The sequence below is a fragment of the Planococcus citri genome, chromosome 4 (genome assembly GCF_950023065.1).
Source record: "Planococcus citri chromosome 4, ihPlaCitr1.1, whole genome shotgun sequence".
NCBI classification, from domain to species: domain Eukaryota; kingdom Metazoa; phylum Arthropoda; class Insecta; order Hemiptera; family Pseudococcidae; genus Planococcus; species Planococcus citri.
In genome coordinates, this window is record NC_088680.1 from 22,304,207 (window position 1) to 22,330,786 (window position 26,580).

Sequence of the window (26,580 nt, forward strand, 5' to 3'; positions counted from 1 at the left end):
ATAATTTTTTGAGAGCTAGTTTTGAAATTGTGATGTCAACTTTTTCAAGGTTAGACTAACTAGAAAAATTATTGGTATGGAGAAGATGGATTAAAAACTAAAATTGGGTTAAAAAAACGAAATTTTAAAATAGATAAAGTATCGCCAATTTGATATCGAAATGTTCATTTTTAAAAAGTGCAAAAATATGTGAACAAGATTTCAAAATGAAAAGTTTCTTTATTGATGTAAAAAAACACACAACACAATTTACTCTTATAATAAAAACAATTAAATTCAAACACAGAAAATTTTTAATGTAGGTAAATGAAGGGTTTTGAAGAACCTCTTCTCTACTACTTAGGAAGACTTTATGGAATTAAGCTCTTATAGACAAGTGTAGGTACCTAGAAGTATTACCATTTACATTATACATAAGTATCTAATACATAAAAACTTAACATTTTAAGCAGAAATATTTAAAATGATAATATAAATTCAAATGTATAGGATGTCCGAAAGTTGAATGCCAGTAGGTACTTCTAAAGCAAGAAAAAATTTCATGCAAAGATGTTGCGTACGTAGGTATATTTTTAAAATGATTAAAAAGGCAAATACCTACGTTTTCAAGAATTTGATCAGGGGGGTGTCCATGTTACCCTCCTATGGCCTCTGATAACTTTTTACCCAACTTGCAAAAGCATGTTTCAAATCATTGATTCGAATATTGAGAGAAAAAATCGCAATTCAAAAAAAAAAGAAAAGAAAAGAAACTAAAGCACGTTGAAAGTAGAATAATTTTTAAAAAAAATTAAAATCTAAAAAATTGAGTAATAATTATCATTGTTTAAATTTTGTGAGTTGGGTTACGTATTTAAAAAATTAACGCATACTTAATTAATTTTTTGGTCCATTTTTCACATTTATATTGTTTATTTTTTTCAAAATCCATTTTTAACTCCTTCAATTTCAAAATTAGGCAAAAACTCATTAGATGTTTTTGCTCGTTCTTTAATGCCCCTACCTACATGGATTCTGTCGTTTGCTTTTTTATGAACAAATCTGAAATATTGGCAGTCACTATTATCGAACATCCTGCATCACATTTGAAAAAATTAAAAAAATAAGGTTATTTCTCGTATCAACCTAATAAAGTACTTCTGAATTCAATTCTTAGGTAAATAATCTAAAGTTTAATATGACTTATGTGTACAAAACACTTGAAACAGTAATCAACTTAAAATTGGAACACAGCCTTTAAAATATGCAAATTGCAAGTCACACAAAATGTCGAGAAATGAGACTTCAAACGGAAATAAAATAGGTACCCCTCGTTAGGTACCTACGTGAAATTCTTTTCTTCTATTTACGGCACAAATGACAAAATATTGGATTAAGTTTGTTCAAACTATATGATTCTAAGGTACCTACACATTATGTAATAAGTATTTAAATTTTGTTATACTTAGCCGAAAATATTACTCGCTATATAATTCTCGTCCTAAAAATACTTTTTAGCGTTGTTTTGGGCAGTTCTGAGAATTCCATTAGAGATTTCACCCATGAAAATTTCAGTTGAATTTCGATGTCGCTTTTCGTTATGAATCTTAACAAGCTTATCACTCTTTGTATCGCCGGACAATTTATTTCAGGTTTCTTTGGCAAAGGTTTGCGAACTGAAATCGAAAATGTAATAAAATTCCTGATCTAATCGTAAATTAATAAAATACGTACCTACCTAAAAATTAATACGTAGGTATACTTACAGTTATCTTCTAAGTACGCCTCGGTCGGAGGACATAGGTCCATTTTCTGCATCTCATTAACGCTAAAAAGATAATAAAATTTTAGCTAAAAGTTGGCAACATTTTTCTCAATTGCATCAATAAACAAAAATAGTCATGATTTTATATTTTTACAACTACGAGTATTTTATTTGATTTTGCCATTTTTTTAAGATTCTGTTTCTCTAATACAAAAAATGAAATGTTTGCTATGTCTTGTTCTCGGTTGTTCTCAAAACCACTGCATAATCATTAAACTCACCAAACAAAAATGGTTTTATTGAAAAATAGAAATTTTGAACCGGCCAAAAAAAAAAATTTAAAAAGTGTAAAAAATACACTATCGGACAAAATTTTAGCAACTGAATTTAATTTCCTATTTTTCAAGCTTTAACTTTCAAATCCAAAAATTTAGGTCATTTGTACTCGTCGTTTCCTTTTTCCCTGAGTTTCCATTTCCAAGATAAATTTGAATCTTGAATTTGTACATGACCTACTTATAACTATGTATACTTACATATTCAGGATTGCAGGTTGTATTTTTCTAGACAATTCTTCGGTTTTTTTGGGTTCTGAGTACTGCAACTTTAGATGTAAAACGAAAATATTGTGGATTATTGAAGGATGCTCGGAATAGACTTCAAAACTGCAGATTTTATCAATTTTTTTTTTCTTAATGGGACCTGAAAAAAAAGCATTAACATAGTACAACAACTATACTTACAATCCATACACGAAAAAGTGCTCTAGAAGTTGATTTTGTATTTTTTTTTTTCGGGAACCAAAAAAACGCGCTGCCAAAATGAAGCTACTATGTGCCCCATTCAGAAAAGTGCAATTTTGAAATTTTTCCCTTGCACAAATGGGGGGGGGGGTGGACTCTCAAAAGGTGATTTTGGGGACATGGTCGGAACCACAAAAACTCGACGGGGTTGTGTTGGGGGACTTCTCCCGATACCAAATACAGTGATTTTTTTCCGTGACACCCTGCACAACTGCATATTATGGCACTTTGAATGCGATTTTTATGCATTTTTGGCCAATTTCGACGATAAAACAGCTCTTATGACCAGAGTATGGCCTGGAACCAACGGATTCTTGGACGTGTGTTAAACGGGGATATTTGAAGCCCAACTACGCAAACACGGTGAAAAAATACTTGCACAACGCGATTTTATGCGCACTAATGGGTTTGTCAGCTACCCCCCACCACCAGAATTCAACAATGCATTACATATCCAATAATATCGATGCGACCTATCAAAATGGTATAAAATTTCGCGCTGAACTCTAAAATCGCAGGCATTTTTCATTTCCACCCCCGCATGATGGCGTTTTGCCCCCAAACTGAATCTAACTATGATATTGAACACATTTTGCACATTTCGCGTTGATGGTGAGGATTTATGTGTACGCAATCAGAATGAATCTCATATTCGTTATTTGGGAATATTTTTGCTTCAAAATTTTTCATTCAACCTTCACCCCCTCCCCTCCCCTCCCATTTCAGGACTATGTTGGAACATAGATTTCAAAACATAGACATGACCCATCGAAATGGTAAAAGATGATTTTATGAAAATGCGAGAATAATTACATGTTCAGATGAAGCCAGAGCAACAATTTTTCGAAAAAAATGGGTCCGAAAAACGAAAAAAAAAAACGTTCATTTTTGCATATATTTTATTCCATGTCACCCCCTCCCTTGGCTTCGCCATATGGTATGGTTTCTAATCTATAGGTAGGTACTTGGTATAATTATTGTTGTGTTTAAAGTGTCAAAACTTGCAATAATGTTCAGTAGAAATATACTCGTAATTTTTTTGTTTCAATGAAGTAGAGAAGAATGATGATGAATTGACGACGTAGTTATGAATCGCAGCGAATCACCTTTCCTTTTTTTTATATTCAAATTTTGAATTTAATTTGGAAAAATAACTGATGATGATGAAGAAGAGAAGCATGAAGAAGTGAGGTCTGACTGAGCGACAGAGCGAGTCTTGATTATGCATAGGCATAGGTAAAACTCATAGGCACCTTCTTCCACCTAATTGTGTGGAGGAAAAAATTGATGCTGTAAAAATAGCTACTTATGTAAGATCGTTTTTTCTCCCTTTAACACACTCGTGTTCTTTTCTTTTAAATATGTGGTTCTAGGTACCTACCTATTTTTTTTTTTTTTTTTTTTTGATAAGTGATGTGGTTTAATACTAGGTCACTATATATCGGCTTCACAACTAACAGCAAAGGCTCTAAATCTTCTAAGAATTTCAAAAAATTTCTAAATATTCGGTTACTTTACACATGTTATTATTATTAATTAGTGGGTTACTGACCCATATTTCTCTTATTTCTACGCTGACGTCGCTGATGGTCGATATCGATGTAGCACTTCGTGCGTTCTCGCGCAGGAGAAATCATATCTACTGTGACAGTAAGTAGGTATATTGCACAATAGTGCAAATTGCAAAATAATGTTTCGAATTTCGATACGAAAATTCTTTTAGTTGTTTAAAAGCGATATGTACTTGGACACAAACTGTAATAATAATTCACGGAATGTTGAGTATTAATCTCGTCAATCGTGAAAAATCAAAAGTAGAACGCAGCTCATCTCGATCACAAACGTGTCAGTTTACATACATAGTGAGATGGTAGGCTCTATTGACCAGTATATATAGTTTTAGTTACTCGCGAACTCACGCGAAGTGGCTGACATCTGGAGGAATTTCGTGTAAATTGCTGAAAAGGTGGTGGGGATACTCGAAGCACGAATAATGTTTAAATAGGTTTAGGTACCTACTTTGAAATAGATAAGAATCTATGAAAAAAATCAGAATTTTGTAGCTCAAAAAACACGTTGTCGTAGCTAGATGTAATTTTTCGAGAGATAGTTTTAAAATTGAGATTTCAACTTTTCAAGCTTAAACTAACTAGAAATATTACCTATTGGGTGAGATGGGAGATGGTTTAAAAACTAAAAAAACGACATTTTAAATTCTTTAAGCATCGATATAATTAGCCATCGAAATGTTTATATTTTTTAAAAGTGCAAAATACAAAAATAGGCGAACAAGATTTCAAAATGAAAAGTTTCTTTATTGATGTAAAAAAACATAGACAATTAAAATAATCTTAAGCTTAATAATATGACTTATGTGTACAAAACACTTGAAACAGTAATTAACTTAAAATTAGAATACAGCCTTAAAAACAAGTAACACAAAATGAAACTTCAAATGGAAATACACCTCGATAAATAGGACAAGACGTCCGCAAATGTACACGATTTTCGATACAAATACTTACTCATGCCCATGATTCATATTTTTCAAACTGATCAAAAAAATTGGTAAGTAGGTACTTAATAAATAAAATAAATAAAAATCAAAACTACAATAAAATCGAGGCTGGCAAAAATAAGAAATTAATGATGTTATAAGATAAATATGCAAATTACGTGATTCTTAAGGTACACATAGGTACGTAGATATACCATCTAGGTACCTATGTAAATTATACCTACAAATAATCAAAAAATCACTCACTATACATGATCAAAAAGACATCTTAACGTAATTTCGGGCAGTTCCGAGAATTCTAGTAGAGATTTCACCCATGAAAATTTCAGTTGTATATCGACCTTGCTTTTTGATATGAATGTTAACAAGCTTCTCACTTTTCGTACTGCCGGACAATACGCTTCAGGTTTTTTTGGCAAAGGTTTGCGAACTGAAATAAAAAATTTAATAAAATTTCTGATCTAATCGTACCTGAATTAATAAAATAGCTACAAATTAATATGTAAGTACTTACAGCTGTCTTCTTCTGAGGAAATAGTCAGGAACTCATTTGTCGGAGGATGTAGACCCATTTTTTGCATCTGATCAACGCTAAAATAGGTAATATAAAATTTAAATTATAGCTAAAAGTCAGTGACATTTTTCTCAATTGCATCAATAAACAAAAATATTAAAAATTTTATATTTTTGTAATTTTTTCATTTAATTTTGCTTTTCCTTTAAGATTCCGTTTCTCTACAAAAAAAATATAGAATTTTTGCTTTATTCCTTTCTCAAAATTACTGTTCTAAATTCTAATTATGGTATCTAATCGTTAAACTCATCAAACAAAATGGTTTTATTGAAAAATGAAAGTTTTGAATCGGCCAAAGAGAAATTGAAAAAGTGTAGGTAGTAGGTACCTACATAAATAGGTACATTATCAAACAACATTTCAAAAACTGAATTAAATTTTCTAATTTTTCAAGTTTTAACTAGGTACTTTCAAATCTAAAAATTTAGGCTATTTTCAATGAAAAAAAAGTCACCAAAATTCGAGTAAATTGAGGCAGAGAGCCGAAGTGGGTGTAGTTCATATTCCATTTTCAACCTCTCGAATCGATTGATAAGGTATGTTAGTTTTGAGCCATTCTGAACCTTCAATTCTAACCAATTTTTGGAGTTTCACAGATGAAAAAATTCCTGTGAAAAGGGTCCAAGTAAAATCCAACACAGGCACAATTTTTTTAGCATTTTTCGAATTCAAATTCGCACCGACTTTTACTCGATATATTATAAATATTTATTTGAATTCAAAAATTCACTGAAAACTGCAGAATAACTCAAAAATACCACAAAATCGATCAAAGTGGCCACATAAACTAAATCGGTAGTTTGCTACTTCTGAACGAATTTCATTTCGGTTCTTTTTGCGAAGATTTTTTTCACAAAGGAAGATTCAAAAAATGTGCTCTAGACTTCATGTAAAAAAATAGGAATTTTTAGTTGTCCTCCTGAATCCATTTTTTGCTTTATGAAAATTCAAATTTGGATCATTTCACTAGAAAAATTCAAAATAGGGATGATTATTCTGAGGTAAAAAGACGAAATCTGGTCGATATTTCACTCGAAGATGGTTTCAAGCACTTTCAAACCATTCTATTTCAGCAGAATTTTTTTTGGAATTACATATCAGTTTTCAAAAAGTATTAGGTACCACTAAAAACTAAAAAGGGTCCAAAATGGAATTAAGCGTCTAGAAACTCTGATTCAATTTTTTCTTAACCCTTGTCTTCAATTGATTTTAATAGAGAAGAATTCTCAATACCTGTTCACAACAGTTCGAATCTATATTTTAACACATTTTTTGAAAACATGAAACCTAAAATCCGCCAGGGGCTTTAAAATGGCTAAAAACTATAGGAAAATTGATTTAGGTAGGTACTCGAAAACAAAATTTAAACTGAATTTCAATTTCTTATTTTGTTTTTTTTTCAAATTTGGAAATTTTTTCTTTAAAAAAAAAAAGTTGAATTTGTAGTGTGTAATTCAAAAATTTTTAATGAATGAGATGTATGAACTCGTCGTTTCCTCTTTCCATGAGTTTTCAAAATAAATTTGAATCTTGAATTTGAACATTATAACTACCTCTACCTATACTTACATATTCACGATTGCAGGGTATAATTTTCTAGACATTTCTTCGGTTTTTTTGGATACTGAGTACTCGAAGTGTAGATTAAAAGTAAAACTATGGTGGATCGTTGAAAAATACTTGGAATAAACTTCAAAATCGCAGATTTCATCTAATTTTGTTTTCTCAATAGGTCCTAAAAAAGAAAACATTTTGATGAAGGTACAGGTACTACCTACAATTACGTACATTGACAGTATGATATGAGTTTTCCCACTGAGAACCGTCTTGCTTTGTGCTGAAATTGCTTTTTAAACAAATTTGCTAACTTGAAATTGTTTTTTTTTTTTGCAAGAAATTGCACAAAGTCTCGCTTTTTATCTAAAAGTTTCGATTTTCAGAATAGTTCAAACTTTTTGAAATTAAAAACCAGAACATTATTTTTAATTTGTAACGTTCTGGCTTTTTTTGATGATTTTTTGTTTTGCTCGCATGCTCACGTTTTGTCATTTTTTGAATTTTTGATTACATTTTCAAGCTATTTCAGTTGTACTAAAATTGTTGTTGTTTTTTTTTTTTTGAAAAAAATCTTAGTACAAGACTACAAGTCTCCTGCGAATTTGACCTTATCAAACACCTAAATATAACCCCAACTGAACGTAATAGTTATGTACCTATTTACAACAATTAGCGGGTTACTGACCAATAGTTGACATTTTTTTTTTACGCTGACAGTCGATGTCGATGTAACACTTCGTATGTCTTCGCGCAGGAGAAATCATACCTACTGTGAGAGTACTGAGAGTGCAATAGTACAAAAAATAATATTTCGAATAATCGAATTGCGATACGAAAATCCTTCAATTGTTAAATAGCAATACTTGAACACAAATTATAATAATAATTCACCGAAAGTTATCTCGTGAGAAGTCAAGAATAGAACGCAGCACACCAGAAGGCTGGAACCCAAGCACGTCGGTTTACAATTAACATACGGTAGGCTCTTTTGACCAGTATATATAATCTCGAATACACGCGAAGAGACTGACATCTGGCAGATTTACGTGTAAATTGATGAGGAGGGGATGGGGATACTTGAAGCACTTAGGGATGCTGTGCAAATTGCAGTGTTGTGAGAACGAACGATCGAAATTCCAAAACGAGAATACGATACCCCTGAAGAACGGGATTTTTGAAATTTCCTTCAACTTAAAAAGTGCAAAAATATGAGAACAAGATTGCAAAATGAAAAGTTTTTTTATTGATGCAATAAAACACACACAATTTACTCTTATAGGTAATAAAAACAAATTCAAACACAGAGAAAATTTTCAAATGAAAATGAAGGGTTTTGAAGAACCTCTTCACTACAATAGGAAGACTTTACATACTATAAAATCAAGCACCTTGATAAATGTACCTAGGTGTTCCATTTACATAGGTATACAACGCAAACAAAACATTTTAAACCTATTAAGTATATATACAGGGTGTCCGGAAATAAAATGCCAATACTTCTAATGCGAAAAAAATTTCATGCGAAGGTGTTGCTTCGTTTTAAAATGATTGAAAAGGCAAATCTCGTTTTTGAAAAGTCAATTTAGATCCATTTTTATTCTTTAATGTACTGCCCCCGTCTCTCCACCTCTTGATCAAACATGGATTCTGACGTTTGCTTTTCAGAAACAAAATTTAGCCCCTTAATTTTCACGTAATAGGCAACGTTTTTATGAACGACAATTTTTTCTTGCGTTTTTTAATGAACAATCCTGAAATATTGACAGCTACATTACCGAACATCCTGCATCATATTCAAAAAATACAAAAAGGTCACTTCTCATTCAATTCAATGCTTAGGTAAATAATCTTAAGTTTAAAATGACTTATGTGTACAAAACACTTGAAACAGTATTCAACTTAGAATTTCAACACATCCTTAAAATATACAAGTCACACAGGAATGTCGAGAAATTTAAAAAAAAAAACATGGCTATACCTTTTGGCACAATTTCTGGAGCATTTTGAGATCTAGTTACTTTCGATATTACTCGAGCTGGAATTTTAAGGATCCATTTCTATTGAGCTACGTATGACCATAACTTCTCGAATCGTTTTTTCAAGTCAGTTTTACTTTCATACTTTTCTTTTCCTCTCAAATAAAAAAATAATAATAATCCCTACAATTCATCTCTCCTTTTTTTTTTAATTGATCGATTAGGATCGAATTTCAATGTTAAATCGAGTAAATTTCTGCAAGATTAAAAAATATGGCATAATTTCTCGACACTCATTGAAATTTCATAACATACACATCGGTTTAAGTAACTGCTACATTTCTACAAGTACAATTTTAAACATAACACCGTAACTATTGATTGTGGAATTCAAAAAATATATATTTATATGTGGACACGTAATCTACATTAGGTATAGACAGTCAACGAATACTGAGTAAGTACGTAATTTAAAAAATGAAAAAAAAACAAAGAAAAAACAAAAAAAACAAAACAAACAAATTCAAGAGAAAAAATACGCAATTAAGTACAAAAAATAATATAAAATATTTACACAATACTCATAAAAATATTGTACCTATTTACCCAAATGTAGAAGAGGTAAGTACGGTAATTATTGTTTAAAAACAAAAAATCGACATAAAATAGCTTTATGGCAAAAATATGACAAAATATTGGATCACAGTTTGTTTTCCTGCAGTCAAGAAGATACTCGGATTTCATCTTCAAAAAAAATCACAGAAAGGCGTGTGAAAATTATAGGAAATGAAACTTCGAACGAAGTTTCTCAATATTTATATCAATACGTAAAATAAATTAAACAATAAATAAATTACTAGCAAGAAGTCCGAATGTACACGATTTTCAATACAAATAGGTACCCATAATTCATATTTCGAAAACTGATCAATAAAATTCGTTGAAAAAAAAAACAAGAGTCGTGTCGTAGAAAATCGATCAACATTCAAAAAATGGGGTAGGTATATGTTGAGAATAAAAAAGGTCATCTGTTGAATAGTGAGATGTTTTGTCTACTCGTGATTTTAATTTTTAAATAAGTTTATATTTTAGTTCAGTCTTCTTTGACTAGAATTGAGTTTACCTAATAGGCCCATATTTTGTCTCATCATTTTTTGGACAATAATTTAAGTAAAATAATGAAACAAATACTTAGTTGATGCCACCAACGTATTCTTACAAAAAAAATGTCATGGAAAAACAAAAGTGCTATAAAGAAAAAATAAATTAAAAAGAAGCATCTACTGCAGCTGGACCTATTCAAAAATCACAATTTTACTATTCGTAGTTAGGTAAACTTAGATAATCACTCGAATCAACTCATATTACACGTCGTATCAATAATTTTGGCATCTTTACCGTAGCAAGGATTCAAATAAACATTATAAAGACTTATTCGATCATCATCCATCGCCGATCTCTGACTCTCAGACGAGTTCTTCGTTTCGTTTTGAATCAGTGACAAAAACGAAGGAGGTAAAGTGACCTGGACATTCTTCATTTTGCGATACTTTCGCACCGCTTTTCTACCCAAAATCACGCCCAACGATAAAATCAACAGTAAACCCAACGAAGCTATGATAATCTTGGGCGTTATTTGAGTGGTGCAATTAATCGTATACGCTTCGGTCCACGGTCCGAAGAAATACTTGATATTATTCGGATTAATATCGACGATATTTTTAGCTCGAACGTAGAACACGAACGTAGCATGAGAATAATAATCTTGTTCGCAAGGAGCTTCGGCAAAAGTTTCGGTGCCTTTGGTTTCAAACTCGCCGAACGTAGAACGTGTATTATTCGTCTCGAGGGCTATTCTGACTTCGTAGGTTGGATTCGGACCACCACAATCCTCGGGAGGTTCCCATATCAATTTTTTACGACCGTTGACATCCTTCTCGTGGTGGAATTTCGTTACTTCTCCAGGATTGCCTACAGATGTTTGAAAATTTACTGGGTTACTTCGAGAGCATAACGTACGACTCGTACAAGCAGTTACAGTTGCTCCGTACTGTTGGAAGCTGCTTAATCCGGTTAATATGGCTTTGGTATCGTTAACGATCACGATGTTATTATCGTAAGAGAATTCGTAATGGTCTAGAATTCCATTGAGTTTGGCTGGTTGGTTCCATTCGGCGATTGCAGATGTATTGGTGATATTGAATATTTTCACTACAACATCAGACATATCCGGAGCTGCTTGAAGAGTTCGACTGTACATCTCTTTACTCGAACGACCGATTTGTTTCGTGTAACTGGCTACCGTGAATTTATAACCGGTGAGGGGCTGTAGACCAGTCACTTTGGCGTGTTGGGTATTGACATCGCCGTAAATCTTGAACGTTTTGTAAGCTTCGGTGCATGTTTTCAGATCTGTTTGATTGACCGGACAATACGTGATGTGATACGATTTGATATCCGGATTACGTTCGGAGCATTCTAGAGCCCATCTGATGTCGATGAAATTCGAACCTAATTCGTCGATCCAGACGTTACTCATCGAAGTAGATTCGTTACGATAGATGGTACACTGAGCCCAAGACATGCCACTAGTCGAATAGACCGAATTCACGCTCAAGGCGAACTGATACTGAGTATTTGGCTTCAACTTGACGCTATGATCGACTGCATCGGCTGGTAAATGAGTCCATTGGAGAAAATTTCGGCAGAAAGCCGGATACAGTTGATTATTTTCACACCAGTATATCGTGATATTGGTGATTTTAACATTGACCTGGAATTTCGGCGGTTTCCACGAAAGCTGGTATGTGCCATCGTCGTTTTCCATTTTGCTAAACGAAGATAACTCTGGTAAGATGTATTTCTGTTTAGGCAAACGAACCGATGTCGAATACGCAGCTGATCCGATAGAATTTACCGAAGTGATGACAAACTTGTAGCTATTCAGAGTAAGATTGGTGTACTTGGCGTACGAAGGAGACACAGAATCTGGTAAAATATTCGATTTGACGTTATTCTCGAACGCGACGATCTCGTATCGGAATTCATTCCCGTTATACTCTTCTTCGGGGATCGATTTCCAGTACACGAAGACGTCACGACGATCCTCGAACTGGTTGAAAACACTAAAGCTGCCTACGTCGGTTTCAGGTGACCTGTAAGGTGGACACGGATCAGTTTTTACGTTTACAAATGCTGGTTTGGACCAACTTTCGTGGCCTGCGAGTGCTGACTTCATTTCGATCTTGAACTGATATCCAAGGTTGGGATAAGGCAAATTGGTCACGTTGACTTGGATCTCGTCGTCGTCCCGTTCAACTTCGGTCGAATTATACAATCTGACATCCCAGCCCAGAGTGAAATCACGAATATGAGGATTCTCGAAGCTCTCGAAATCCACTTCGTCGCGCCAATACTTGGGTAAATACCAAGTGTAGTTCACTTTGTAAATCAGACATTTATCGAAGTTCTTCAAACTGCCAATATTCCACTGAAGATGGACACTACGCGATGTTGAACTCATAGCAACCGGCTTACTGGGCCGATTAGGTATCATATTCAAATACGAATCGAATTCCATAGTCTGAGTGCTGTTTCCGAACTTATTGGATCCGTCGATACGAACATTGATATACTTAGCATCGCTCAAGTAAGGAGGATCCGTCTTCTTGGTCCAAGTACAAATACCCTTTTTAGATTTCGGGCACCTGTACCAAGTTTTACTAGCTTCGTCGTCATCTCTTCCGCCGTTCGACGAATAGTACGCTTGGTATTTGGTATAAATACCGTTATTCGGCTCATCCCAAGTACAATTTAAAATCTCCAAATGACGACTCACGCATGTGAAATTATCAACGCTTCGAGGACTTACGCCAATTTCTACGTAATTCACGCAGACCATCAAAGGATGCTTTTTTATATGATCCGTCGCATGAACTCGAGATGCAACTGCGGTATAGTCGTGTAAAACCAAGTAACAGTAATAATACTTTATATCCTCGGTGAGAGGCACGTTCTCCATGTAGAGTCGAGCTGTTGTTTCGTTTACCACGGTGACGTATTTTTTGTCGATCGTTTCGTCGCCTTTTTTGAATATCAGATCATCGGCTGTATGGTTCTTGGTGTCGTTGTGGTTCGTGTGCAGCGTGCAATATATTTCCAAAGGCGAGCCAAGTGGTAGAAGTATGTTGCCGGCGGGGGTTGTGTATCCTAGTGAGTTGTGAAAAGGACCCATGCAAGTGCGATTCGATTGCGAGACTGCAGAACCGACGACGAACAGGATGATCAACAGGGTGTGATTTACGAGCCACGAATTCATGATGAAATGTCGAGGATATGGCAGCGTTTACTGAAAAAAAAAATACGAATTTGATTAGAATACATGTTTTAAAAAAATTGATAGATAAATATTTAAGTGGTCGTTGGAGGGGTTGAATCGAGAAAATGAGTTGATATTCGTTTTCAGCGCTCCCAAAAACTTTAGTAAAAACTACCTGTAACTCGATTTTTTCAATTTTTTGGACACCAATGGAGCCTGGAGGAGTTGAAGTTGAAGAGGTCTAATCGAGAAAATGATTGTACAGGGTGCCCAGAAATATCGAGCACCCCCTTTGGTTGGTCACAGCGATGAGTGAATGATAATAATGATAGCACATGATTGGTTGTTGGACTGGAGAGATAACATTCCACCAATCATATGCATCTATTTCACGTTGCCAACCTATATTTTTAATGAAAAACTTTCTTTGGGGTGCTCGATATTTCTGGGCACCCTGTATATACGAACTCAGCGGTCTCAAACATGTACCCTATCAAAGAAAAAAGTGCGGATACGCATGCGTACGCATACGTATGCCGATTTTTGGAATAATTATGCGTTTACGCATTCGTAAATGTACTCTATCCGTATGCGTAAACGCACGATTAGTCCAAAAATCGGCATACGTATGCGTATACGTATTTTTTTCTTTGATAGGGTATGAAACAATAGGTCACACAATATTTGAATTTTTTTCGGGACTTCGAGCCCCCTCCCCCCACACCTCAAATTTTCACAAATCGTACCTCGAAAAGTTCTTAATCGAAACTTCGAAAGTATCATGAAAATGTGCCAATGCCATCTGAATTTAAAAATTAAACTTTCAAAAAAAAAAAAATAAACAACAAAATCACAAATTGAAAACGTTTTTGCCAATTTTCATTTTTTGGTAAACAAGTAAAAATGTTTGTATGTAATTAATTTATGGCAAAAAAGTCAGTTTTACAGCAAATCACGAGACTTGGACAGTTTCAGTAAAAAATGGGCTTTTTCAAAATTTCTGCAAAAAAAAAAAAACAAACAAAAACGAGACTTCTGGATCATGGGTAGAGATGTGCAGTCTGAAAAGTGAAAAGTACTTTTTTTTCAATGAAAAGTTGAAAAGAAAAGTTCCTACTTTTCATCACACTTTTCAGTTTTCACTAAAAAAAAAAAAGCGAGTGACCAATCAATTTACTCATCAGAGATCACTGACCACATTGATGAAGTCAGATATCAAGTTTCATTCTCTCCACTCCTCCACCTTCGCAATTCAGCACCCATTTTTGATATTTTTCACAACATTTTTTACAAAACTAAAAAACCCAAAAACTTAGAGGCTCTAGAAAGGCTCAAAACTACCACTATTCGATTAAGTAGGAGAAAAAAATGATTTCTTCTTTTTGTGTGTTTTAGATAGGCAAAAAATACATCAATTTGAAGCTCTTACACTCTTACAAGTTACAGAGAGCTTTAAAATGAGACTCAATGACTCAAACAATTTACTTTTCACACTTTTCAATGAACTTTTCACTTTTCATTTCACCAAAATTACTTTTCTGAAAAGTGCACATCTCTAATCATGGGTAGGTTTCCACACCTACAGGGTGCCCAGAAATATCGAGCACCCCAAAACCGAAGTATTTTAGTAGAAAACTTTTTTTAGGGGTGCTCGATATTTCTGGGCACCCTGTAAATAATCGTAAATAATCAAACATTGAAAGCTAATGGTCTAGTTCAAGATTTTCTGAAATTGGAGTAGTTGAATCTGCCGACTTCAGCAGCCTTGAAATTAATGAAGAAATATGTCAATATTATTTTGAACTCCTCACTGTCGAATTAGTATTTAATTACTCAATTTATTTGTATGTACGTATATGCTACGAGTAGGTACGTCCTCGCTTATTTTTAAAATGATATCAACTCAACCAAAAAAAGGCGATTTTGAAAGTCATGTCTTTCGATTTCGCTCAATTTTTTTTTACAACCCACCCAGTAAGTAGGAACCCCGCAATTAGTTTGGTCTCAGCCCCCTCAGGAGGCCGACGCGGTGGGGGGGAGCTTCCATTATTTTCACATTGTCTCGAGGTACTCAACTTCAGGAGCCCATTCCTCCAAAACTATGATACTTTGATCAAAACTGATTTTACAGTTCGAAAGGACATTGCATTTGGAATTGGAACTTTTTAAGCATTTTGAAATTTTCAAAAGTTGAAAGTTAAAAAGGATTACATTCGTGTGACACATGAAATAGTATGTTTTCGATATCGCTGAACACGAATATAGCCACAGTTTTTTAAATCGACCTCACCCGTGGCCCCCAAAACATCCCCTAATAGGTAAAAGTACAAAAAAAAATTGTTGGAGGCTGTGGATTAGGGTGCGTCAAAAGAACAATAGAAAACACTTTTTTTTTAAATTTTGGTAGCTTACCCCCTAAAAGTGTTCCATTTGATCAAAAAATACTACATAAAAAATTTCAGTTCGAAAAAATTATATTTACAGGTCGCGCACGAGAGTTGAATGTTGAGAAGGTGCGAGCGCGTCGAGCGGAAATTTTCCACGGTTGCGCGGTGGAGAACGCAGCGTTGCGTTCCCTCGTACGATCAAAGCAGTTTTATAAAACGTTATCCCCTCTGCAATGCATGATAACATAGATAAGTAAACCTAGTCATTGGGAAGGATTTCTAAGATATTAATAATGAAGATTCAATAACAATTTTTTAATTCCGAAGCTGATCATAGGTGAAAATATGAAAGTTTTGAAAAGTAAATAAAAAAGTATGATTTTGAGGTTGTATCATTCTATTTTAATCGACAATTGTAGGAAAAAAATGTATGGGATAAATTTACGTTGAAATGTGAATATTTTATGAGATTAAACACTTCAAGTTTATGTTTTATCGACTATTATTAATTTTAAAGATGTTACTTGGTGAAAATGTACTGTTTCAGTTTCTAAATTCCATAATTTGAGTTCAAATGAATTCTAGAGCCAAAAAATCATGATCAATATTTTTTTATAGTTGTTTTAAAAATCCAAGAAAGGTTAGTACCACTTGATAAGTTGTAGTGGTGATGCCGCTCTCGTTATAGTTGCGCAAAATCAACCTCCGTAAGCTACGTTGCGTTTCCCGCGGCGCCGTCGTGGGAAGTATTGTGCTTGCACGCGCTCGCAGCTCTCAACATTCAACGCTTTTGCGCGACCTCTAAATATTAATATTTTCCAACAAAAATTTTAGGGTGTTATTTTTTCATCAAATGGAACAACATTAGCGGGTAAGACCTCAAGATTTCAAAAAAAATGTAACATGACGCACCCTACTGTGGATGGGGTCCAATCAAAAATCTGACGTCATATTCGTGTTCAGCGTCACCAAAAACATACTATTCCATGTGTCACACGAACAAAACTTTTTTTTTGAACTTTTACCCCCTTTGGGGAGACGCTGGGGGCCATGTATGGGGTCCTATCAAAAATCTGACGTCATATTCGTGTTCAGCGTCACCAAAAACATACAATTCGATATATCACATGCCCCAGATTTTCTTTTGAAAGTTTCGCCCAAAATTGGGGGTGGGGGTGCTCCCCCTTCATTAAGTGATCCCATCTCGAAACTTGAATATTTCGAAAAAACATCAAAAGGTACATCTGTGGAAATTTTTTCAAAATTTTAAAAGATAGCTCCCACTTACAGAGCCATTTTGAAATTTGAACTTTTAATTTGAAAGTTTAACTTTCAACTTTTGAAAATTTCAAAATGCTTAAAAAGTTCAAAATTCAATGCCCTTTCGAACTGTGAAATCAGTTTTGATCAAAGTATCATAGTTTTGGAGAAATGGGCTGCTGAAGTTGAGTACCTCGAGACAATGTGAAAATAATGGAAGCCCCCCCCACCGGCCCCCTGAGGGGGCTGGGACCAAACTAATTGCGGGGTTCTTACTTGCTGGATGGGTATATATTGTAAAAAAAAATTGAGCGAAATCGAAAGACATGAGACATGACTCAAAAACGTTGGTTGAGTTGACATGGAATGACCCGGGGTCAAGATATCATTTTGAAAATTGTTTTTTTTTTAATTTTAAATAATGACTCTAAATTTTTGATAAGTTTATGGGAGATTTGAAAAAATGTTTTGAATATTGAGCTCCTAAACATTTGTGATCTGTCACGAGAAAACCAGGTTAGTGTCCAAAAAATCGATTTGTTTTTTTTTATGGATATTGGTAGTACTCAGTGTGCAGAATCCGCCTGTGGTGGTTAAAACGTTCGCGAACGATTCTTTTGACCCTAAATTCAAGGTTAAAAAAATAAAGCAACTACAAAAAAAGTTTGAAAATTTTTTTTTTTTTGTGATTTTCTTGAAAAGTATGTTCTGGAAAGTCAACATGCAAATTTTTGGGGCAATCGGCCCACATTTGGAGGATTAGTGCCATTTTATTGACATTTGAATGAGGCTTAAGCTGGAAAAATCAACTCTTTTCACCTTGGACAAAATTTTTGAAAAAATTGAAAAACTCAATAAATAACTTTATTCTATATTAATTATTCATTTTTAGTAGTTTTCGCGACATTTTTGGCGCAAAATTTTCAAAAAATGAAAAAATCGATTTGGGGAAATTTCGATTGTCGGCCTTTGGCAACCCTGATTTTGAAAAAAAATGTCAGGTTATGTTGGCACTTCTTGTGGCCAAAAGTGGTCCAAGTTTCAAGGACCTACGAATTATAGATCGCCGATTCGCCGAACACATAGATTCAAAACTTCAAATACCCGTCCTGTAAAATTTACGTTTTGGACACTAACCTGGTTTTCTCGTGACAGATCACATTTTATGAACGCTTTTTAAATTTTCTTTCAAAATTCCTCTGAGTGTTCCTACTATTTTTATTCAAATCAAGTAGGTACGATGCTTCATATAGGGTGACTCCGGGGGGGGGGGAGCGAGGAATGGGTGGGTGCATACACGATTCACAGCTTCACAATTCTAAAAAATATCCAAGTATAGATACCTACATATTTGATCAATTCTTGATTTAATTTGAAATTATTTTAATTAAAAAATATGCACCTATAAAGAAGTTGACATTTAGTCTTCAGAGAGTAAAAAAGATTGGCAAAAGACCATGAAAAAACGGTATCAGTTCAGTGAATCCAAAAATTTATGCACTGTTCACCCAAATACTGCAAATTTTCAAATAAATCAATTTCTATGAGTTTTTGCCAGCTTTTTATGCCCTTCTAAAAGTTGAAATATGGTTTATATACATGCAAATACACCCATTCTGAATCTGAAACGTTGTGAGTAAATTTTCGGAGCGTTTATTTAACCTGATTTTGGTCACAATTTGAATTCAGACCTTTACTTTTTAAAATTTTGAAAAAAAATATGCAAAAACGATGAGTCGCTCAAATAGATATTTGCTAATAAAATCTCATAGCAGTCCTTCTCATAGTACATATTTCTCAAAAACTTGTGATTTTTTTAAAAATCCAAATTTCAATTTTCAAAAACTTCTCCCTCCATTTTCCCCTCCCTCCCTCTTTGATACAGAGTGCCAGTTAAAAGTTTAGGAAGAAAATGGCCCCATTATTCAAAAATTTCAGTCTTTTGGAAAAAACTAAAAGGTGCTCTTTAAAATCATAGCTTCAAATACGTATGTACCTACTTCAAACGACTTTTCTCACATTTAGCATTTTTTAAAAGTAGATATTTTCGAAATATTAATCCCTATCGGAAGGGGGAAACTGAAAAAAAATTCCAACAATCGAAAAAAGTGATAAGGCTTTGAAATACAGGTTTTCAAAGACAGTGATTCTGATTCTGAAACGATAGATTCATCCCAAAATTAAAATTGCGCCCTCAAAGCCCCAAGGCTCAAAGAAGGTCTTGAAACTTGACATTTTCAAAAATACAATATTTACATCAAAATTTAGATTTTCAGGAACGTTGATTCTTTTCTGATTCCGAAACCGGTCTGACCGAAAAACTATTAATTGAGCCACCCAAGAATACTTGGAGAATTGGGGCCAAAATTTTTGAAAAATACAACAGGTAGAAGTATTGAAAATTGTAATGTCCATGGAGGGGAGGGGGTATGTTTCTGAACCCAGTTTGACCCCAAAATTGAAACTAAATACCTCAGACGAGAACTTGGGCGCCCAAAAATGTTGAAAAATGCAGATGAGTACCCATCAAATTGTAGGTTTTCAGGTTTTCGAAGGCGTTGATTCTAATTTTGAAATCAGTTTGGACCCAAAATCAAATTTGAACCCTCCTGAGCCCAGAGGACACCCAAAGTCCCAAAATTTAAAAAAATGCATTATCGAAACAATAATTTTCGAAGGTGGTGATTCAGATTCTGATACTTGTTTGACCTCATCAGAGGAAGGCTTGGAAGCTTGGAACTTGAAATTTTGAAAAATGCAATATGTGTGTCGACATTCTGATTTTTAAGGATGTTGAGTCTGATCCTGAACCCTCTTTGATCGCAAAACTAAAATTAAAGCCTCTAGAAAAGAGCTTAGGGCCCAGAATTTGTAAACTAGCGGGGAGGTTATCAAAATTGGGGATTGGGCATCGAAACGTGATCGATTATTATAAGTAAATGTGATCAGATAACAGACCAGTTGATTTCCTCATGGAAAATTTTTCAATTTTCAGCATTCATAGCTTTGAGGGCCTTCGGTTTTCTGAATTTGTTTGAAAGCTTTACCCAATGGATTATGGATCTTTGCTCTCCAGTTCACAAAATCACAATGAGCAAAATCGACGCCAATCGAGAGGTTTTCTTGCCAGTAGCTTTCATGTAAGTAGATAATTCTTTACAATTTTGATTATTTTCACGTTTGAATGTTTCGATCGAAAAACTTAATTTTTTCAAAATCCCTCTTTGCACTAGTCGATTTCAATCGAATCAACACATCACCTTCGTGCAATTAAAAAAGACCCCAAAAACTTCATTAAGAATTACGTTGAACTATTATTCAGTGCATTATGATAGCAGGATGTACATCGATAAGAATAAACCTTTTAAACGTAAACTACCTAGAACATTATCAACTGTTTATCATTTCAGGGAAAAGAACCGTAGTAAATTGAAAACCGGTTAAAAATGCATAGCTCGAACACTATACAAACTACAAAGGTTGGTGGAGGCTGGAGGGAAAGGCAGGTATATCAGTATATCACATTGGTTCAGTTCAGTAAGTTACTGTTAGAACAGCAACGCAAACATAATATTATCCATTCGTGAATTTGGCGCCGTTATTGGTATCATCTGTTTGCTCATCGTTAAATCAATCAAATGCTCTCATGCAAGCGTAATATTTATCTATTATCTAGCCAGTATTTCAACCTGTCTATAATTTCAACAATGTAGAGGCTACAGAATAAAACTAAACACATCTGCCATATCACTGTTTTATCATATCTCAACTCACTCGATTTATATGTTTCTAATTTAAGCGATTAGCACATTCCGAGAAGCAAGTTTTTTTTTGTCTTATGCTTCGAATAATCTATTATTCAATATGTCAGCTGAATAAAAAATTCAACTTTTGAACTTGTTTGTAATTAGGGTACATCAAGGCTCAAGCATCAGAAAAGTCATTAATACCTACCTACCTACCTACTTACCTACCTACCTACCTACCTACCCATCTACTCGAATTTTTGAAACAATACAGCACATTCAAAATTTAAATAACTAACAAAGGAAAGTCCAAGAAAAATTCAACAAATACCTACTAAACCTATCGAATTTATAATAATTTAAAATCGACTTACCTAAACCTATCTCATGTTAATGATAATTTGTCAGGAAACCGGAACTTTGCACTTCATCGTTTAGTTACCGAATCGATTATCGAGTAATTAAATTACACCACGCACGATAGATTATACAAATAAAATTTGTCGTCAGAATTCGATTTAAAAAAATGCACGTATGTAAGTCGAAGTGTGTGAAAAAAAGCCTCAAGATCAGGTGTTCAGATACCTGTCTTTGTTGTGCGATAGGATATTCTAGCTCGAGCCATAGTTCGCGAAATAACAGTATTGTTTGGTCGTGTTCTTCAAAAACTGACTACAGAGTAGCCTGTAACTACAACTAGCATCTATCTGGTTTCCACTAGTAAAAAGCACGCATCTACAACTACATATGTTCTACAGCCGTATACCCGAAGCCGAAACACAGAAACCTTTGACTTCATCCCTCTTATCGACTATCGTTAGCACTGTGCCATTTCGTCAAGGCCATTCATCAACAGCGCTGTTTCGTTCTCTCTTCTCTCCTTTTTATTGTGACAGGTGAAAGGGGTGGTGAAGTGTACTATTGTTGTGTAGTTTTACACACATAAGGATTGTGTATTACGTATGGAGATGAATTCCTAATCCTAACTTTCGTAACTTTTCAAATTTCAACCCTTTACACATTTATGAGTTTCCAATTCAAAAATTCTCATGGGACACGCACAGATAGATTACGTTATATTACCTATACATTAATTATGTATTTAATCGCACAAATGGCGGCCATTTTGATTGACAGGTCATCCGAGATCGCAGATTTTGCGTTCCAACACAGGACTTGCACGAAGTTTTTAAACCTTACAAAGGTAGATCGAAAGAGCAGGCAACAATTTATCATCTGACAGAATTTCAAGTGCTGAAGTGTCTTTTTCGATTTTTGGTGAATTTTTGAAAATCAAATTGAGGCCAAAAATGAGGGAAAAATCAAAATTTTACCAAATTGACCAAGAAAGCTGAAATTTGGGATATACCCTATTATCGACATGCCAAATCGATTGGAAACTGTTTCAGACCGGTTAGAGTAGTTCTGGAGCCTCCAGTAGATTTTTGAAACTTGAAATTTCCACAAATTTCATCAAATGGAGTTGGAAAGACGAAATTCATTCCGCAAACTGATTTCAATACGCTACGAAGTCGACTGCAGGTGGATTCAAGTTGTTTTGGAGCTTCCAGCGACCTTTTGAAAGGTTGTATGACGTTTTTTTGGAAAATTGAAATTTCCAAAAAGTATAGCTGGAAGCTTCAAAACCATTTGAAACCACCATTGCGGTCGACTTCATATCGTATTGAAATTAGTTTGCGAAGTAATTTTCAGCTTGCTAACTCCATTTGATAAAATGTGGGAATTTCAAGTTTCAAAAGTAATTTTCAAAAAGTCACTGGAGGCTCCAAAATGACTTGAACCATGCTTGAACCCACTTGAAGTCGTCTTCAGAGGGTGTTAAAATTGGAGTGCGGGATAAATTTCGGATTTCCATCTCCGTTTGATGAAATTTTGGGGAAATTCCATGTTTCAAAAATCTACTGGAGGCTCCAGTAATTTTCAAAAAGTCGCTGGAGGCTCCAAAATGACTCGAAATCCACCTGCAGTCGACTTCGTAGCGTATTGAAATCAGTTTGCAGAATGAATTTCGTCTTTCCAATTCCATTTGATGAAATTTTAAGGAAATTTCAAGTTTCAAAAGTCTACTGGAGGCTTCAGAACTACTCTAAACGGTCTGAAACAGTTTCCAATCGATTTGGCATGTCGAAAATAGGGTATATCCCAAATTTCAGTTATCTTGGTCAATTTGGTAAAATTTGGATTTTTCCCTCATTTTTGGCCTCAATTTGATTTTCAAAAATTCACCAAAAATCGAAAAAGACACCTTAGCACTTAAAATTATGTATGTCAGATGATAAAATTTTGCCTGCTCTTTCGATCTTTTCTTAAAATTTGCAAAAGTTACTTATCAGCTGCAAAAATTATAGTAAGTTAGGTACCTAAAAAACTTCTTAACTTGAGAAGCTACAGCTGAGCTCATGTCATCTATGGTAGTGACATTCATCGGATACCTTTTTATAAAGCCTTTACTACTTACGATAAAAATACTGAAATGGAGGTTGACTTCTTCACCAATAATAACCACAGCTGAAACGATACGAATGAATAGAGGATTGTTTTTTCAAGTCAGTTTTATTCTAACGTTTTGAGAACGAAGATTTACTAATTTTAAACAATTTGAAAGTAATTTGTTGTCAAGTAAGTATTAATTTCAAAAATAGAATTTAATCACGTTGATTTTTCTGCACAACAAGAGACCATGATCTGTAAATTCAAAGATCTATTACCAATTCTCATACTTTTTCTTTCCTCTCAAATATAAAAAAATAATCCCTACAATTTATTATTTTCTAAGAATGAACAATTGTTTTCTCAATAATCAACGGATTGTTCAATCACCTTTCCTAAAAAAATATTTAATGGCATAATTTCTCGACACTCGTCAAAATTTCATAACATTCACATCGATTTGAATAGGTAACGTCTATCTTTCTACAAGAACAATATTGAACATAACACCGTAACTGTTGATTGTGGAATTCAAAAAAAATATATTTATAAGTGGACACGTAATCTACATTAGGTAAAGACAGACAACGAATACTGAGTAAGTACGTAATTTAAAAAATGACCATAAAAAAACAAATAAGTTCAATGAAAAAAATACGCAATTGAGTACAAAAAATATGTATAAAATATTCACACAATACTCATAAAAATATTATATTTACCCAAACGCAGAATAGGTAAGTACGGTAATTATTGTTTAAAAAATCGACATAAAATATAGCTTTATGGCACAAATTACAAAATATTGGATCACAGTTTGCTTCCCAGTCAAGAAGATACTCAGGTTTTATCTTCGAAAAAAATCACAGTAAGGTGTATGAAAATTATAGGAAATGAAACTTCGAATGAAGTTTCTCAATATGTTTATCAATACGTAAAACAAATAAATCAATAAATAAATTACTAGCAAGAAGTCCGAATGTATACGATTTTCAATACAAATACCTACCTATACTTCGAAAACTGATCAATAAAATTCGTTGAAAAAAAAACAGAGCAAAATTCAAAAAATAGGGTAAGTATAGATATGTTGAGAATAAAAAAGGTAGTCTGTTGAATTGTGAGATGTTTTGTCTAGGTACTCGTGATTTTTAATTTTAAAATAAGTTTATGTTTCAGTTCAGTCTCTTTCGACTAGAATTGAGTTTACCTAATAAGCATAAGCCCAGAACTTATTTTGATTCATCATTTTTTGGACAATAATTAAAATAAAATGATAAAACAAATAATGCTATACTAACATATTTTTACGTAAAAAATGGCATGGAAAAACAAAAATAAATCAAGGAAGAGCAGCTGAACTTATAGGCGTATCGAAATCTTCTGCCGATTCGTTGAATAAAGGACATTTGTCTGCAACGAAACAATATTGTTAGTTACGCTCGTAATAAATCACGTAGGAACGCAAAATTACAACAAACATAATGCAAAATATTAAATTGAAAAATTATAACAAATACGTTTTATATCTCACCAGTATTCGAATGACCCAAATTATGACAGTTATTGATACACCGAACATTCCTGACTCGAATACGGAATGGTTGATCTCTGATTTCAGCATTTCCTTTACAATAACTGCAATAAAAAGAACACTGTTAGTAATACAGAAATTGATAATCATCGAGTGATGATAATGTTTTTGAAAAAATTGACTTACTCTTCAAATTTTCTCTGCCATTCGAACTTCATGTTTTCTTTTCCCTCGAGATCGTCTTTAGTTTGCTCTTTTGGAGGAGCTTCGTACTTGGAATTGAGTGTGAGCTTTTCTTCACTATCTTTCCATAACAACGCTCTACAAAATAAACAATAATGTAGGTTAGTTAATGCAATCTTGACATCGGAATACTGAATATTAATACTTGAAGAAATATCGAAACGTACTTGTTGTTATGTAAATCTTGTTCTTTAGATTTTGGTTCGGCTGCTTTACGTTTGCGTTTGCCATTTAAGTGAATTGGCATATGTCGTGCGAGGTAATTTTTCCAAGCGAAAGTTTTGTTACAGATGTGGCAAACGAACTTTTTCTCTCCGGTGTGAGTAGGTAAATGTCTGACTAGGCTACTTCGTCGACCGAACGATTTATCGCAAACTTTACACTTGAATGGTTTTTCTCCGGTGTGCGTTCTACGATGGTCGATAAGATTCTTCTTCAAGATGAACCGTTTGTCACATTGGTCGCATGCGAAAGGTTTCTCGCCGGTGTGAATCTTGTTATGTTTAATTAGGTTAGACAATAAAGTAAACGATTTATTACAGTAGTAGCACGAATACGACTGCCGTCCATTGTGGATGTTTAGATGTTCCGGTAGATAACTTTTGCGGGAGAGGCCGATATTGCAGACTGGGCACCTGACTATACTTTCATTTTTCATATGCTTTTTGATATGACTGCGAAGCTCCTTCTTCTCGAAATAACGTCTATCACAGTAGTGGCACGTGAAGGATAACTCTTCACATTTGATCCGCTTACGACATTTTTTGACTTTATCAGCTTCTGGAGCGTCATCAACTCTTGATAGTTCAACGATAACATCACGACATTTTACTTTTTCGTCAGCTTCGGGATCTGGAGCTTCATCGACTCTTGACAGTTCAACAATAACATCACGACATTTTTTTACTTTTTCGTCAGCTTCAGGATCTGGAGCATCGTCGACTCTTGATAGTTCAACAATAATATCAAGATTGATGCAATTATTCATTTTGTTAATTATAAATCTACGAGTTAGTATAATTCTACGTTGGGTGCTCCAAGATAAAAGCTAATCTACGTTGACAAACAATTGAAAAGCGATGTGATAAAATTGACTTGCACTACTCGTTCAATATCAAAAACTACGGTAAAATAAAGCGTTATGGTGATAACAAACTATCTATCGTGATTTACCTTCACTTCAGCTATGATTATTCGATTCGGATTCAGCAATCCTTCGCCATATACTATATTATACATATATTAAAGTAAAAGAAATTAAATAGAATTCAAGAAAAGCACCATTAGTAGTAAATTTCATAGTAAACTAGTAAACAACAATCTAATCACTAATCAGCTGGATGCCATGTGCGTTTTCAAGCATTGTTGATAAATTGAAAACTAAAAATGATAAAAAATTTAAAAAAGTGGTAACACTGTATCAACTAAAAAAAAATCGCTCTTGTTCTTTTACCGTTATTTTATCAATG

At 33.9% G+C, this 26,580-nt stretch overlaps 2 protein-coding genes and 1 long non-coding RNA gene across 3 annotated transcripts; all 3 read right to left on the reverse strand.

Annotated features, from left to right (window-relative positions):
• Nucleotides 1–4,920: 4,920 nt before the first annotated feature.
• On the reverse strand, nt 4,921–8,132 carry LOC135845567 (uncharacterized). The gene is made up of 4 exons (XR_010558776.1): nt 7,882–8,132; nt 7,209–7,374; nt 5,580–5,656; nt 4,921–5,495 (listed from the first exon to the last, which is right to left on the reverse strand). It is a non-coding gene; the product is annotated as an uncharacterized LOC135845567 (long non-coding RNA).
• A 284-nt stretch (nt 8,133–8,416) lies between these two features.
• Nucleotides 8,417–21,696, reverse strand: LOC135843068 (cytokine receptor-like). Its single transcript, XM_065360812.1, has 2 exons — nt 21,258–21,696; nt 8,417–13,520 (listed from the first exon to the last, which is right to left on the reverse strand). Exon 2 carries the CDS (start codon nt 13,488–13,490, stop codon nt 10,527–10,529), a length of 2,964 nt encoding a protein of 987 aa, XP_065216884.1. The 5' UTR covers nt 13,491–13,520; nt 21,258–21,696; the 3' UTR covers nt 8,417–10,526.
• A 2,154-nt stretch (nt 21,697–23,850) lies between these two features.
• LOC135843124 (zinc finger protein 260-like) lies at nt 23,851–26,555 on the reverse strand. The gene is made up of 4 exons (XM_065360881.1): nt 25,279–26,555; nt 25,055–25,189; nt 24,869–24,972; nt 23,851–24,747 (listed from the first exon to the last, which is right to left on the reverse strand). The coding sequence occupies exons 1-4, from the start codon at nt 26,097–26,099 to the stop codon at nt 24,677–24,679; spliced, it is 1,131 nt and encodes a 376-aa protein (XP_065216953.1). The 5' UTR covers nt 26,100–26,555; the 3' UTR covers nt 23,851–24,676.
• Between the last annotated feature and the right edge of the window lie 25 nt (nt 26,556–26,580).